Below are 15686 nucleotides of genomic sequence, written 5' to 3' on the forward strand. Positions count from 1 at the left end.
CAGTGACAAATCCTCTCTCCAGCCCGAGGGGTCGCCACAGGTAGCCCGTCTCCCGTACCCCTTGGAGACGGCCAACATCTCTCTCAGCTGTACCTCGATCGACCTGTGGATAGTTCCTATTCATCGCTCTGTTTCCCTTTTGCAGGCAAGTGACAGCTTTCTGGGTACGGGCGTGGGGTCTTTCTGTCCCGGCTCGGCCGGCCCCTGCCCGCGGCCTGGGTGGTCCCCGCGCCCGCCGGCCCCGCCCCTCTGTGACGTCACGCCGGAACCTGGAATCCCGGCGGCGGCGGCGGCCGAGCGGTCCGGTCCTTGGGCGCAGCGCGCCGCGGCCATGAGCGAGTCCGGCGGGAGCGCGCTCGGGTCCGCCAGGCCCAGCCGGCAGCGGGTCATCCACCCAGGTAGGCGGCGGGGTCCGCGCCCCGCAGGTGCCGGCCGGGCGGGCGCTGGGCGGGCAGGTGGCAGGGCGCGCCCTGGCCAGCCCGGTGCGGGGAGCGTGCTCCGCGGAGGCGCGGCGGGTCATCCCAGGCGTGCACCGGGCTCACCTCTAAATTATAGCCTCATGTGGACCGCAAGGTGGTGCGACCCCCGCCGTTCTGCGCCCGGGTGCTGGCCCGCCCCACATTTCACACTTTAGCCTTAGGAACCCTTCCTTGAATCCGAACCCTCCTCGGGCGCCGTCGCGGCGTGGCTTTTGGTAAGTGGCTTGCCTTCTCTGACCTCCAGATTCTTCCCAGTAAAGTGGGGATTGGATGGCGGTGGGATTGGCTGAGAAACCGGTGTGCCTCCTACAGCCCCCAAACAAAGGAAGGCACAATACATGGTAGCCAGCCAAGCACAAACATCATTTTATTTTATTTTTATTCTTTGTTTTTTTTATTTTATAAAAATGCAGTAACATATACAGTTCCACGAATTTTGACATTAATATGTAAAGCTGCTACCCAGGCAAGTGAGAAACATTGCCGGCGCCCAGGCAGGCTTTCTTGTAGCATTTGTATCTTATTTTTGTCCTGAACAGAACACATTTTATCTGCTGTTGTGTTTTATCTGCGTGTTTTCTGTATTTCAACCTGAGAATAGAGATTTAGCAAAACCAAAGATTTAGAATAAAAATGAGTGTAGATTCGGGCACTGGGCACTTTCAGTTGGGTGGTTCTCAACAACTAGAAGCAGAATCCAGCAGAGACCTAACTCCTGGAAGATGTTCAGGAGTCAGAAAACTCAGGTGAAGTTTGAGCTCCGTATTAACACTGCCGGCCCAGATCAATTGCAGCCTCTCAGCAATGGCCAGGGGCTGGGGGCGGCGGGGTGGGAGGCGCCTAGGGTACCACAAAGAGCACAGGTACTTTCTGCTTGCTTTCTGTTTATCTTCCTTTGAGTTAGCACAATCTGTTACACCAAGGGTGTCAACTACTGCTTCCTATTTCTTTGGTCTTTGCTGAGTGCTTGAGGGACTCTCTAAGACAGGGTTCTATGAGTATCATAACTGACCCTAACTGAAAGGTCATCTCACTGGACAGATGAAGTGTGTGTGTGTGTGTGTGTGTGTGTGTGTGTGTGTGTGTGTGTGTGTGTGTGTTTACTGGGCATTGAAACCAGGGGCGTTCTACCTCTAACCTACATCCCAGCCCTGTTTTCCTTTTTTTTTTAATTTTGAAACAGGGTCTAAGATCCAGAGGACTTAAGTTGCTGAGGCTGGCAGTGAACCTGCGATTCCCCTGTCTCAGCTTAAGTCTGGGGTTACATGCATACTCCACCACACCTGGCTACAGATGCTGTTTAATTTTGGGGGGACAGTGGGGGTGGAACCCAAGGGTAGTCTACCTCCAAGCCGCACCTCCAGCCCTTTTTATTTTTTCATTTTGAAACAGGGTCTTGCTAAAGCTGTGGAGGTTCTTGGTAAATGGCTGAGGCTGTCCTCAGACCTGTAATCCTGTCTCAGCATCCTAAGTACTGCGAGTGCAAACGTGTGCCACCCTGTCTGGCCGTTACTTTTATTTTGAAACAGCTTCTCACAACGAGGATCTCGCTAAGTTGCTGAGGCTGCCCTCGAACCTTTGATCTTCCTGTCTCAGCCTCTCACGTTCTGCGATTGCAGGTCTGTGCCTCCGTGCTTGGTTACTCTTTACTGTTTTTTCAAGGCAGGGTCTTGGTCAGTTGCCCAGGCTGGCCTTGACTAGGCCATCCCCCTGCCTCCGCCCCTTGAGTGGCAGGTGATATGTTTTCAGCACCCAAAAAACATACGGGAGGCTCAGAAGGGACCTGTTTGTAAACAGTGGCCCACTGAATGGACACCCTGGGAGGATATTTGGGTGGGGCTGTGTTTCTGGGTTTCCATTACTATAACAAATTCCCCTGCTAACTGATTTATAAAGAGAAAAGGGTTGTTTTGGTTTATAGTGGTGGAAGTTCCAGCCCCTGGTGGGTTGCTTCTGTTGCAGTTATAGTGATGGAAACCCTGGAACACAGTCCCACCTGCTGGGAGCCCTGCTGGGTCACTGCTCAAGTGTGAACTTAGCGAGACTGTCTGGTCCCTCTCTCCTAACTCCACTGTCCTTGTTTGTTTGTTTGTTTGTTTGTTTGTTTTTTGTTGTACTGGAGCTTGAACCTAGGGGGCACTCAACCTCTGATTTACACCCCCAGCTTTATTTTTATTTTTATTTTTATTTACTTATTTATTTATTTATTTATTTATTTTGGTGGTGGTACTGGGGTTCCTGGAAACCCTCCTACCTCCGGGCTACACTCCCAGACCTATTTTTTTACTTTTTTATTTGGAAACAGGGTCTCCTAAGCCAGCACAGCTGGCTTTGAACCGGCGCCATCCTCCTGTCTCCACCTCCCAAGCGCGGGGATTACAAGCGTGCGCCACCACGCCCGGCTATTTTTTATTTTGAAACAGGGTCTCCCCAAGTTGCTTGAGAGTCTCACTAAGTTGTTGAGGCTGGTTTTGAACCCACAATCCTCCCGTCTCAGCCTCCCAAGTACTGGGCTGATAGGTGTGTGCCACCACGCCCAACTGACTGTTTCCTCGTTCAGGAAGCTCTCTCCTAGAGTGTGGGAACTGCAGAGCAGGGGCTTTGTCTTGTCCCCTAGAACCCAGAATGGTGTTTGGCGTGTGGGAGATGCCACATATACTTGAATGAATGAATCAGTGAGTGAATGAATGTAGTCTCCTGTGGCTCTCTTTGTGGGTTGGGAATCTGCACTCATTTCCTGTATCCAGTTTTGCCTTTGGGTTAAGACAATCAAGTGGTTGGAAATAATGCTACTATTGTAGGGAGTCATGATAGTATTAAGCCAATTTACTACATGAGTTCTCTATGTGTGGAATATGTTACCCCCAGAGTTAGCGGCTTAGGGACAGGGCTAGTCACTTTCTATTCTGCATTTTCTGTGGGTCACAACTGGAGAGAGAGTGACTTCCTGGGTTGCAGGGTCTGTCAAGGGGTTGCGGTCACAGGTGGCCCCGTGGTCCTCTGGACCCTTGGCTGGGGCTGAAGGGTCCTTCTTGGAGTGGCCTGCTCACCCGGGGGGTGAACTCCCTGGGCTGTGGGCAGGAGCCCTCAGGGCTCCCAGGAGTGGCTTGGGCATCCTCGGGACACTGCAGCCAGCCTCCTTTGTAGTGGACGGTCCCAGAGGGTGGGATGCTGTCTTCTGCGATCTGGTCTTATCATCGGCCACGTGCGGGGCCACCCAGAGGCTGCCACCGTCTTCTTCCAGGTGCCCTCTCAGCCTGGCGCTGGGTGAAGTGGGCGTCATGCGGAGTGGGTGCCCTTCGTGACCCCCATCTGAGCGCCCCTTACCCCACACCCATTAAGTGGTCTGTTTTGCTTCTTGAGACTGCTAACCCAGGTTCCCTCCACCTGGGTCCTTGCTTCTCACGGAGCACACGCGCCCTTCCTTCTCCCAGGTGCTACATCCTGGAAGCCTTCCCTGACCACCTCCCCTCCCCGGGCTGACTCCGCACAGCCCCAGCCCCAGCCCCAGCCCGGCGGAGCTCCTCTCCTGAGTTGCGTCCTTTGTGAGACTTCAGACCCTCACTGTGGCTTCGTAGGGTGTGTGGATTTGAGCCCATGACGCTTTCCCGAGCCTCATTTCTCCACCTGTAAAGCAGAGATTCTGGTAGGACAGAAGCCATGGGACTGTCCAGTCCCAGGGTCACTCTCTGGGCAGCCCGGCGCCCTGGCGCCCTCAACTGCTGCTGTGTGTCCTGGTCACCGCCTGGTGCTTCCTCTGTCCCTCTGTCTTGTGTGACCTTCCCAAGGCCAGCCGCTCCTGGCTTCTGGCCTCAGCTTGAAGGTCGCCAGCACCCTTAGGAGACCTCCTCCCGGCACCTGGCCCCAGCCTCCCAGCACCTCTGCTCTGCCCTGAGGGGCTGCAAGCTTTGGTCAAATGGTGGCCAGGTTTTGTTCACTAAGTATCCCACCCCCTGGATGCTCCTTTCCCTAAGCGCTTCCTCCCAGGGGGTCTGGAGCCTGCCCTGCCCCACCAATCAGGGGATTCTGCTCTGAGGAGGGGCCAGAGCACTCATCGTGACCATTTGCTCGACTCTGCCAGGGCAGGACTTGGTCCAGCCTCCTGCCTCTGCTGGACTGGGAAGGGAGGCCATAAACGGCCCCTCTGGCCCGCTCTGGGAATGTGATTGTTTGGTTCTGAAGATAAATGAAGAGCCCCTTTGGGAGTGGTGTTTATGGAGCCTGCCTGGCCCCGGGCACAGGTTATCAACTGTGTGGCCTTGGGAATGTTCTCGAGCCTCAGCTTTCTAGGCTGTAAAATGGGGATCATTGTACTTCTGTCTGCTCTAGTCACTGAGAAGATTTAGTGGGATCCAAGACTGTTTACTGGCCAGCCCCAAGCACCTGATAGTAATTAGCCTTCTGGACTGTAGGTGGCAAAGGCTGATGCCCCAACTCAGCCCGGGGGAGGGTTTAAGGCCTGTGATTTATTTCTGCCAGGCGTGGTGGCGCATGTTTGTAATCCCTGTACTTGGAAGCCTGAGACAGGAGGATTGAAGGTTCACAGCCAGCCTCAGCTACTTAGTGAGGCCCTCCACAACTTAGTAAGACCCTGTTTCAAAGTAAAGAATAAAAAAATAGGGCTGGGGGTGTAGCGCGGAGGTAGAATGCCCCTAGGTTCAATTTCCAATAGCACACACACACAAAAAATTCATCAAGTTTTTTTTTGTCATACTAGGGATTGAATCTGGGAGAAAGGGGGCTTTCTCCGTCTGATTTAGGGCCATCTACCATCGCCACCTATCTATCCCCAGCCCGGCTGGCCTTGAACTTGTTATCTTCTGGGATTACAGGACCACACCACTGTGCTGGCTTCGGCCAAGTTTTATGCCCACTTGAAGACCAGGGTGAAATGTCCATCTCCTCACAGTCGGGGCAGCTGTATAGAAAAAACTGTGACTAAACAGAAGGCCAGAGCCAAGGTCAGTAGACTGGGGAAACCCAGCGAGGACGGAGCCCTTCACATGGGGAGTCTCAATTGTCTTCTGTCAGACAGTGTAGGTTGGAGAGTTTCCTTATGGCCAGGGGAAAGGGGAAATTAGAGCCAAAGTTTCAGGCTTTATGCTCTGCTTTTGGGAAAAGGGGTTCTAGGTTGTTTTTTTGTTTGTTTGTTTTGTACTGAGGATTGAACCCAGGGGCATTCTACCTCTGAACTACACCCACAGACTGATTTATTTTGAAACAGGGTCTCTCTAAGTTGTTAAGGGTCTTGCTAAGTGGCCTCGAACCTGCGATCCTCCTGTCTCAGTCTCCCAAGTACTGGGATTGCAGGCGTGCGCCACCACACCCGCTGGGGTTCTAGTTTTTTGACCCACCTTGGGGAAGAGCAATTCTAGTGTTTTTTTTGTCCTGCCTGGGGTTTGGGAAGAAAGCAGGAGGCAGGACAGGTGGAGGTCAGGTAGAGATGGGTTTTTTTTGGGGGGGAGCGCTGTTTCTAAGATCTTGGAGTATTGTTTTCTGAGCCCCAGCAGTACTATGAGTTTTTATTTATAATTGGGCCTCCTCTCATCCTGGGATTTTAAGATAAGTCGAGTGCATGTCTAGTATGCCTGTACTCTCTGGAGCTATGCAAACATGTGTCATCACGCCTGGCAAATTTTTTGTTTTGAAACGGGGTCTCTCTAGGTTGCTGAGAGTATTACAGATTGCTGAGGCTGTCCTCGAACCTGCGATCTTCCTCTCTCGGCCTCTCAGTTCCTTGGGCCTGTGTATTTCTGTGCAGTAGACTGTTACACCTGAAGACGAGTAACCACTTTACCTGTGATGTTTATTTTGTCTCCTTTATCTGACCCATCACCCTTCGAGGCGTCCCAGTTGCCTGGAATGTCCTGGATGCCCACCGAGAGGATTGGTTCTCTGGGGACCCACCCGTCTGATTGGTCTGTTTTCCCCCCTGTGTGTGGAGGAGGCTGAGCTCTGCCCAGCAACTAGGCCCAGATTTGGCCCCTGGACATCTTTTTGGTTTTTGTTTTTTCAGGAAGTAAGAATTTATAGTGATAAAAGGGGGAAATGACTTTCCAGTGCTGTGACCTTTGCTGCTTGGGTCACTCTTTCCTGGAGCTTTGTTTGGAGTGCGGGACCACCCAGACCCTGCCCCTCCCAGAGGAGGGGGAAGAGAGGAGAAGCCCTGGGCCCTGACCTAGCCCCAGGGTTGAGGGAGGCTGGTCACTGCTCCTGAGCGGCAGCTCTGGGGAGGAAGGACGGGCCCAAAGGAAGGATGCACGGAGGGCTGGAGCCTTTCCTACCACCAGGGAGGAAACCTAGCATCAGAAGGGAGAGGGGGCCGGCATGGCGGGCACGCCTCTATCCCATACTTAGGAGCCTGAGATGGGGGATCACGGGTTCCCTTCAGCCTCAGCAATTTAGTGAGACCCTCAGCAACTTCGTAAGACCCCGTTTCAAAATAAATAATGAAGCCAGCATGCTCCTGTGCTCCCAGCATGCTCCTGTGCTCCCAGCATGCTCCTGTGCTCCCAGCATGCTCCTGTGCTCCCAGCTTTTGGGAAGCTGAGGCAGGAGGATCACAGGTTTGATTCCAGCCTCAGCAACCTAGCGAGATCTTATTTTAAAACCATAAATGTAAATATATTGCCGGGCGTGGTGGCGCACGCTTGTAATCCCCCTGCTCGGGAGGCTGAGACAGGAGGATCGCACAGGTTCGAAGCCAGCCTCAGCTACTTAGTGAGGCTCTCAGCAACTTAGTGAGACCCTGTTTCCAAATAAAATAGAAAATAGGTCTGGGAGTACAGCCCGGAGGTAGAAGGCCTCTGGGTTCCACCCCTATACGCGTAGCTCAGAGGTAGAATCCCTCTGGCTTCAATCTCTAATACTAAATAAAAGAGAGAGAGAAACAAATCAAAACCAGAAACCCAGAGGGATTCTACCTCTGAGCTGTACCCCCTACCCTGTTTTATTCTTTATTCTCAAACAGGGTCTCACTAAGTTGCTTAGGGCCTTTCTAAGTTGCTGAGGCTGGCTGTGGACCTGCGATCCTCCTGTCTCAGCCTCCCAAGTGCTGGGATTACAATTGTGCACTCCCCCCACCCCCCAGCTAGGCGGTGCCTGAAGAATGTCGGGGTGGGAGGGGCGTCATGGCAGTTCTAGGGGGGAACGCCTTTCGCCTTTAGGGGAGAGGGGTCAGCAAAGGCTGGAGGTGGGGCCGGCCTCCTCAGATTTGAGGAGGCCTCAGGCCGCAGCTTAGAGGGCAGGGAATGGCTGGGGCCCGCTGGCCTGGTTCTAGAGATCTGGCAGGTGCCCGTCTGCCCCTGGGCTTTGGACTCTTGTGTGGCAACATTTCTTGCTCATGGCAATTCAGCGGAGTGGGCTTGTTTGCCCATTTTGCCCTGTGTACACGGAGGCTCTGAGAAGTTCCTCACCAAGCTACTTGCTTGGATTGGGTATAGATTGTCCCCTATGGCTCACATGTTGGAGGTTTATGGTCCTCAAGGTGGTGGTATTGGGAGGGGATGTGGTGCCTTTAAGAGGTGGGGCCTAGCGGGTGGGCCTGAAGTCATTGGGGGCGTGGCCTCTAAGGGGACCCTGTGCCTGTCCTCTCTCTGGCTTCTGCTTGGCGGAGTGATTCTCCTTCATGCCTGGTCAGGTGCCATGGTGGGCGGGCCCTCACAGAGCAGCGCTGGTGCCGTGGTGCCTGCACTTGAATCTCCAGCACTGTGAGCTCCATAAACCTCCTACTAAAGTTACCTGCCTTGGGTGTTACATGACAGTTGCGCCAAAACAGACTCGGCCCACTCAGGTTCACGGGCCCATGCGGCGCCCGTGCGCTCTTTTGACAAACGCAGCCCCCTTGCTGCGTGCCAGGCAGATAAGAGGGAGCTGGACACGCCAAGGGCTTGGTCCTCACAGTTCAGACCCTGGCTCTGCCTTGGGCACAGGTCTGCTCTGAGCTTTCCATACCTGCAAAATGAGGGCCTGCGCAAAAACGATTGTGAGGTTCACAGGTGATAAGATGCAAAGATTTTACCCCAATCGAGGTGCATGTTCGATGCTCAGATGTAAAAGGCTTGCTTTTGCTTTCAGGAACACCGGGACTCTTTCTTTTGGAGTCGTCTTGGTGCAGGAGAAAAAAAAAAATCTAAGAAGCAGCTTTGTGTATAGCAAGATGCTGCCCCGCTGCAAATTTAAGATCGTCATGTAAAGCAGGGCACGGTGGCACACACCTGTAATCACAGTACTCGGGAGACTGTGACAGGAGGATCACAGGTTCAAGGCCAGCTTAGGCTACTTAGACTCTCAGCAACTTAGTTTCAAAGTAATAAAAATAAAATAGGACTGGGGGAATAGCTCACAGGTAGAATGTCTCTGGGTTCAATCTCTAGTGCCAACAAATTAAATTGTCATATATTTTAATTGTATTAATAAATAACCAGAGTCATGGTTTCCAGTGTCTAGCGCAATGTGTCAGGCACCATTCTGCAAACAACAGTCCAGAGCCAAATCCAGCCCGCCACCTATTTTTGTAAATAAAGTTTTATTAGAACACAGTCACACAGGAAATTGAGTAGTTGTGACGGAGGCCAGATGGCAGGTGGTCAATATTTACCTACTGTCTGGCTCTCTACAGAGGAGGTTTGCTGGCCTCTTGTCTAGGCACTTTACCCAGTCCTCAGGAGCTGTATGAAGAGGGATCTGTGGTTCCATTTCACAGATGGGAAAAACAAACTATGGAATGATCGAGAAACTTGCCAGGGTACACCGGAGGCAGGTGGGCTGGCTTTGCACCGGGCGGGTGGCTTGGGCGGGTGGCTTGGGCGGGTGGCTTAGGAGGGTGGGCTTTTATCGACGCGCCTCGCTGTTCCCAGACACAAGCACAGGCACCCTCCACGGCTGCCTTCAGGACGCTCAGCAGGCTCGAAACCCAGGGACTCGGCACCAAGTTCCCAGACTCTGATTAGTGGATTGGTCACTGCTCGTGAGGGAAGGCTGTTTGCTCATCTGGTAATAAAGGTTGGGACCTGCCTGGGCCCAGGCCCCACCCAGGTGCCGGTTGGTGTGACTCACGCAGCAGCCTCCCAGCCCCACACTTCTGGAGCCTGGCAGAGGGAGGAGGCTCCTGGCCCCAGCTCCTTCCCTCTCAGACCAGACTTTGGGCCGCTGTGATTCAAGCCCTGCCACCCCTGTCCAGTACAGCAGCCGCTGGTCAGCCACGGGTGGCTCTGGAAATGTAAGGGTGTTTGTTTTGGGCACTGGGGATTGAATTCAGGGGCATTCTACCTCCTAGCGACACCTCCAACCCTTTTTTAGTTTTTGTTTTAAAACAGGGTCTCACTAGGTTACTGAAAGTCTCACCATTTTCCTAAGGCTGTCCTTGAACCCCGGATCCTCCGGCCTCAGCCTCCCAGGTCCTGGGACTACAGGTGTGTGCCACCATGCCCGGCCGAATGTAAGAATTTTTGTTTCTGTATTTTTTTTTTTTTTTTGAGGTACTGGGGATGAAACCCAGGGGCATTCCACCTCCGAGCTATACCCCCACCCCTATTTTTTTTTTTAATTCTTTATTTTGAAACGGGCTCACTGAGTTGCAAAGGGCCTCACTAAGCAGCTGAGGCTATAAGTAGCTGAGGCTGTCCATGAACCGCATCCTCCAGTTCAGCCCCCCAAATGCTGGATTACAAGTGTGCACCACCATGCCCAGCTATGTGAGCTGTTTTTAACTCTAAGGTTGAGCTGATGGGTCCAGAGAGGTGAAGCAACTTTTCTAAGGAGCAGCATCCAGGGCTTGTCCTGACAGCTAAGCCAAGGCCAGGTCGCTGTCTCCGGGCCTCAGTCTCCCTGTTGGAAGGCCAGGGCAGCGAAGCCTTCTGAGCCCACTGTGCAGGGCCGTGGGAACCAGGTGACGTCATGCCGTGAAGAGCGTGGGCCTGTGTGGAAACGAGAGGAAGTGGATTCCAGTCACTGAAATAATGCCGCCCACGGCCCAAGGCATGCTGGGTGTTCTTATTTAAAGATGGGGGACTTCCCCACAGGGATTGGAGAAGAAAAAACGTTCCTGTTTGATGGTGGCTGTTTGAAAATAGAGTTTCCCACCAGAGGTTATTTGATTGTTTTTTGTGGTGCTGGGGATTGAATGCCCAGGGACATTCTGCCTCCGAGCTCCACGCCTAGCCTATTTTATTTTTCTTTTATTTTGAAACAGCTGAGTTGCCGAGGGTCTTGCTAAATTGCCGAGGCTGGCCCCAAGCCTGCAACCTTCCTGTCTCAGCCTCCCGGGTATTGGGATTACAGCTGTGTGCCATCACACCTGCCTCAGAAATTATTTTCACTCAGTGTGAATAGAACATACTTTTCTAGAGAGAGGGGCTGTGATTTATGGAAAACCAATCAGTAATTACCTGGCTGATTTGTACGGTGTTTTAGCACATATGAAGCACTTTTTTTTTTTTTTTTTTTTTTTTGGTGGTACTGGGGTGGAACCCAGAGGCCTCCTACCTCCGGGCTATACTCCCAGACCTATTTTCTATTTTTTATTTGGAAACAGGGTCTCACTAAGTTGCTGAGAGCCTAACTAAGTAGCTGAGGCTGGCTTTGAACCTGTGCGATCCTCCTGCCTCAGCCTCCCAAGCGCGGGGATTACAAGCGTGCGCCACCACGCCCGGCCTCATATGAAGCACTTTCAAACCCATGGCCCACAGAATCGTTTCATGGTGAGGAGTACAGCTTTGAGGTCCGGTAAACTATGATAGACTCAGGTCCGGGTGCTCAGGAGCTGTGTGTGCAGGCAAGCCAGGTCATCCTCCCAAGCCTCTGTGCTCATCTGGAAAACGGATCATTCTGTTGAGTAGTTCAGAGGAGTAAGCGTGATGGCCAACATATCTACATATCACAGGACCTGCCGCAGACTTGGTCAGGATAAGGACACTCAGCATGCGGGGGTCCTTTGGTGTATTTATTCGAGCCCTCCCCCCCATGCCAGAATGGCATGGGTGTTTCACTGTCATCTATATTTCTATCTTTTTAATAAACTTCTTTAAATCTTTAGCAACTATCTGAGCTATGTATACCTGTTCTTAGCTCAGGACAAGAACCTGCGTTTTTTTTCTGTTTATGTGGTTGTGTTGGGGGAATTATTTCTCCCCTCACACACCAAACATATTTTACCATAACAGATTCAATCCCCGGTACCCCTAAGAGACTCCCACTTCTGAATTGAGAATACAGTGACCACGGGGCGCTGTGGGCTCCCCTGTGTGGCCTGGCTAGCGGGTGACTGGCCACCAGTGCTCCAGGCTAAGCCAGGATCCTGCCAGCTCTGACCCCACAGTTGCTGAATATTCAGTAGCTCTGCGATCTTCTTTATTCAAAGACCTTTGTTCAGGGTTAATAACTGAGCTTTGTTGCTGCCCTAGTGAGGGATGAGCTCACTCCGGCCCTTGGCCCTCCGCTGGCCTCCCGGCCCCACCTCCCCTGCGCCCTGCACTTTCTTTCGGGAGCTACTGATGCAGTGCAGTGCGTCACCTCCTCAGGGCAAGTTGGGAATGAAAGGGCCATTGGCAGAGCCCCAGGCGCGTGGGCCTGTGTCATCGGCAGGGGACAGCCGCCCGCTGTGTCTGAACATGCCCCCCCGAGACAGGCAGGGATCACACATCTGCACTTCCGGCCCGGGGCTCGACTGGTCCACCCGGTCGCCCGGCCTCCCCGCCCTCCAGTTCCCTGCAGTGATCTCGGAGCGCTGTGGCCTGGGCCCCTGCCCTCCTGGGGTCACCTCAGGCCATCACAGGGCCAGCTGCACTGTCCTGTCCTTGCCCTCGCTGCCTCCAGAGTGGCCCTTCCAGAGCGCGGCACGCCCGGCCCTGGTCCCAGCGGTCAAGTCAGTCACGTCTGAAGGTCGCACCAGCGTCCCACGAGAGCCCAGTTGGGTCTGACCCCGGCCATGTCTCTGCCCTCAGTTTCTCTGTTCTTCCACCCTAGCTTTCTACTGTTGCTGAAGTAGACAGCCCCTCCACACGGCGGCTTACGCTGCTATTTCTGCGGATGTGTGTACCGGGGGATGTGCTGGGCGAGGATTTGACAGGCTGTCGCTGGGGCTGGAGAGGGCTGGGGACGGGAGCCAGGGGCCTGGGTTCTCTACCTCGTAGGCCGAAGACGTCTTCCTCTGCGGTGGTTGCCTGGAGTACATGGACTTCTTACGCCATAGCCCTGGGCTCCCGCGCGTACGGAAGCGGAAGCTACCAAGCCCTTTCATGACTCATGGTTGGAACTGGCAGAACATCTCTTCTTTCTTTCTTCTTCTTTTTTTAATGTGGTACTAGAGATTAAGCCTGGAGGAGGGATTTCTACCTCTGAGTTACACACCCATTCCTTTTTTTTTTTGACTTTTGAAATAGTGTCTCTCACAGTTACTGCACTCTGTCCTTGGACCTGTGATCCCCCTGTCTCAGTCTCCCAAGTACCGGGATTATAGATGTGCACCACCGTGCTCAGCAGAGCATCCCTTCTCTTGTGTCCTTTGGTGAAAGCAAGTCATGGGTACCGCTCAGATTGAAAGGGAGAGGGCCTCAGAAGGGTTGGTTTGGCTCATGGCGGACCACCAAGGAAACCACCTTCCAGGGTCCTGTCCATTCACTCCACTGCGGTCACAGAGGCCTGCACGTTCTTCCACACACCTGTCCCTGCCCCAGGGCCTTGGCACTTGTGGTTTCTCAAATGTCACCTTAATAGTGAGATCATGCCTGTCCCTCCTTATCAACAAGAATGTCCTGCGGGTTCCCTCTCTCTCCTTGCACCGCTTTTTGTCCACATTTCTTACTGTCTGTTTATTATCTGATCGCCTCTCCCCAGTAACACAGTAAGTGCCCGTGCGCAGGGCAGCTGCTGTATGAACCGTGATTTTCCCGGCTACGGATACGACACACAGTAGGTTGACTTGTTGAGTGTTTGAGATGAGGACACCGATGCCCAAGTGGAGCGGCTTCCCCAGCCGGCGCTCGGTGAATGGTCAGCAGGCGCCTTGGCGTCCGTCCGGTGAGAGGCCATGGAGCTTTGCTGCCCGTGGGGGTTGCGGGCGTGGTCCTGGCTGTCTCTGCCTCTTCTCCTGGAGTCCCGTCTCGGCCTGAGTGACCTGACTGGGCCTAACCCTCGTCATGAAGGTGGCTTCTCTCACCTTCCACAGAAAGCCTTCGACATCTACACAGGCGCTCTGCAGTGTGGCTCAGCTGTGGCACAACGTGGGAAGAATACAGGTTTTAGAGTCAGACCTGGCTCCAATCCCAGTGCCACCCGTTCCTCTGTCCATTCAGGTGGTATTTATTGAGCTCCTCCTCTGTGTGAAGGGCTGGGCTTTGGAGGGGTGGACTACAGCAAGGTCCTTGCCCTGTGAGAGCCGGCCATCTTCGAGGGGACACAGAAGCCCCTCACAGCCGTCACGCATAAATACGCATGTGTAGATTGTGGTCGTGCTGTAAAGGACTTAGAGAACGCAGAAAAATGTGTAATGGGGCACTAAGTTGCTGAGAGCCTCACTAAGTAGCTGAGGCTGGCTTTGAACCTGTGCGATCCTCCTGTCTCAGCCTCCCAAGTTCTGAGATTACAAGTGTGCGCCACCACGCCTGGCTATTTTAAATCTTACTAAGTTACTGAGGGCCTCACTAAGTTTCTGAGTTTGTCCTTGAGCCTGCAGCCATCCTTCCTCAGCCTCCCAAGTACTGGGATTACAAGCATGCACTACCACGCCTGACGTAGGGCACCTTTAATTGTCCAGCAAGTCAGGGACAGTTTCCCTGGGGAAGTGACATTTGAGTAGAAGTTCCTCAGATAAAAAGCTGGAGCAAGTTTATTCCACTAGAGGCATCAGAGGAGGGAGCTGGACCTCTATTAATATCTCAAAGACCCTGACAGGTGTGTGGCGGGAGGGTGGAAATCCTGAGGAACCAGAGAGGTGGTCCAGAGTAAGATCAGGTGAGCTTTGAAGGCCTGGGCCAGGGCATGGGGAAGCCATTTATGCCTCATCCAGTTAATGGAAGTAATAACCGTCCCACCTCCGTACCTGAGAGTCTGCGGCCACCTGGGGGTCGGCTGGCTGAAGGCTGGTCCAGGATGGTCTTGGCTGGGCCATCGTCCCTTCAGGGCCTCATTCATGCCTGAGCAGGGTAGCTGGGGCTTGATCTGGCGGGCTCCAGAGAGGAGCAGGAGCCTTGCCAGGCCTCCTAAGGCTGGGCTGAGAAACGGCAGCCCATGGCTTCTGCTGCCTACCGTGAGTCCCGGCAGAGCACAGGGCCAGCCTGGATCCCCGTGTGCACCTCGCCCACTGGAAGTGCTCAGTAATGCTGCTGATGGTGTTAGCGTTGGTTTTATTATCACCATGCATTTGCATACCACGTTAGGCTTTGTGCCTTGGTCAACTACGCTATTATACCCTGCACAACAGCCCCATTTAACAAATAAAAAAAGACTTTAGATGATTTGCCCAAGGCCAATTACACACACGTAGCTAGAGGCTGCAGCCCAACACTAGCACTCAGATATCAGGCAACTTAAAGCATATTTGCAAACACATCTGCAGAACGCAAGCCTGCCTGCAGAGGATTTCGATGTCCTGAGCGCCACCATGGTGAACACCGTGTATCCAAATGATTCCTTACTGGCTCAGACTGGTGACTGTGTGCAAGGCTAATGTACGGTGTCTGTGGTCGAGTGTTAGGTTTTGCCTCTGGAGTGAAGGCTGCTTTCCTTCTCATCTCCAGAGAATCTCTCTCTGGATTCCAGTTGCTTCTCCTCTCCACCCGTGAACTTCCTTCAAGAACTGCCAAGCTACCGGTCTGTTGCCCGTAGGAGGACAACCATCCTTTCCCGGGACAAGCAAAGTGGCACCTTGCTGAAGCCCACAGACTCTTACACCTCCCAGCTGGAGGGAGGCATCACTGAAAACCTCAGTAGCCAGTCTATTCGCAAGTACGCGCTGAACATCTCTGAGAAGCGGCGGCTGAGGTTCGTTCAACAGCTGCCTGCCAGCTGCGTGACGCGCACGTTATGGGCAGGGTGTGCTTAGGCGTGGGCTGTGTTTCCTGAGGCGCTCACGTAGTTCAAACTTTATTCCTCAGGGTGACAGCTCCTCTTGATCTGTGGTAGCTCAGCAGGTTATAAGTTTTTGTTTCTGTATGGTATTGGGGATTGAACCCAGGGCATTCTACCACTGAGCCACACCCCCAGCCCTTC

General features: G+C 53.4%; 1 protein-coding gene across 1 annotated transcript in view; it reads left to right on the forward strand.

Annotated features, from left to right (window-relative positions):
* Positions 1–331: 331 nt before the first annotated feature.
* TMC7 (transmembrane channel like 7) overlaps positions 332–15686 on the forward strand; it is a gene marked incomplete at both ends in the record, with an annotated part of 37475 nt that continues 22120 nt past the window's right edge. The window contains 2 exons of the mRNA XM_080703941.1: positions 332–398; positions 15215–15458. Of these exons, the coding sequence (XP_080560067.1) occupies positions 332–398; positions 15215–15458 (311 nt within the window). The remainder of the gene's footprint in view (positions 399–15214; positions 15459–15686) is intronic.

The sequence above is a fragment of the Muscardinus avellanarius genome, assembly GCF_963383645.1.
Source record: "Muscardinus avellanarius genome assembly, chromosome: 10".
NCBI classification, from domain to species: Eukaryota; Metazoa; Chordata; class Mammalia; order Rodentia; family Gliridae; genus Muscardinus; species Muscardinus avellanarius.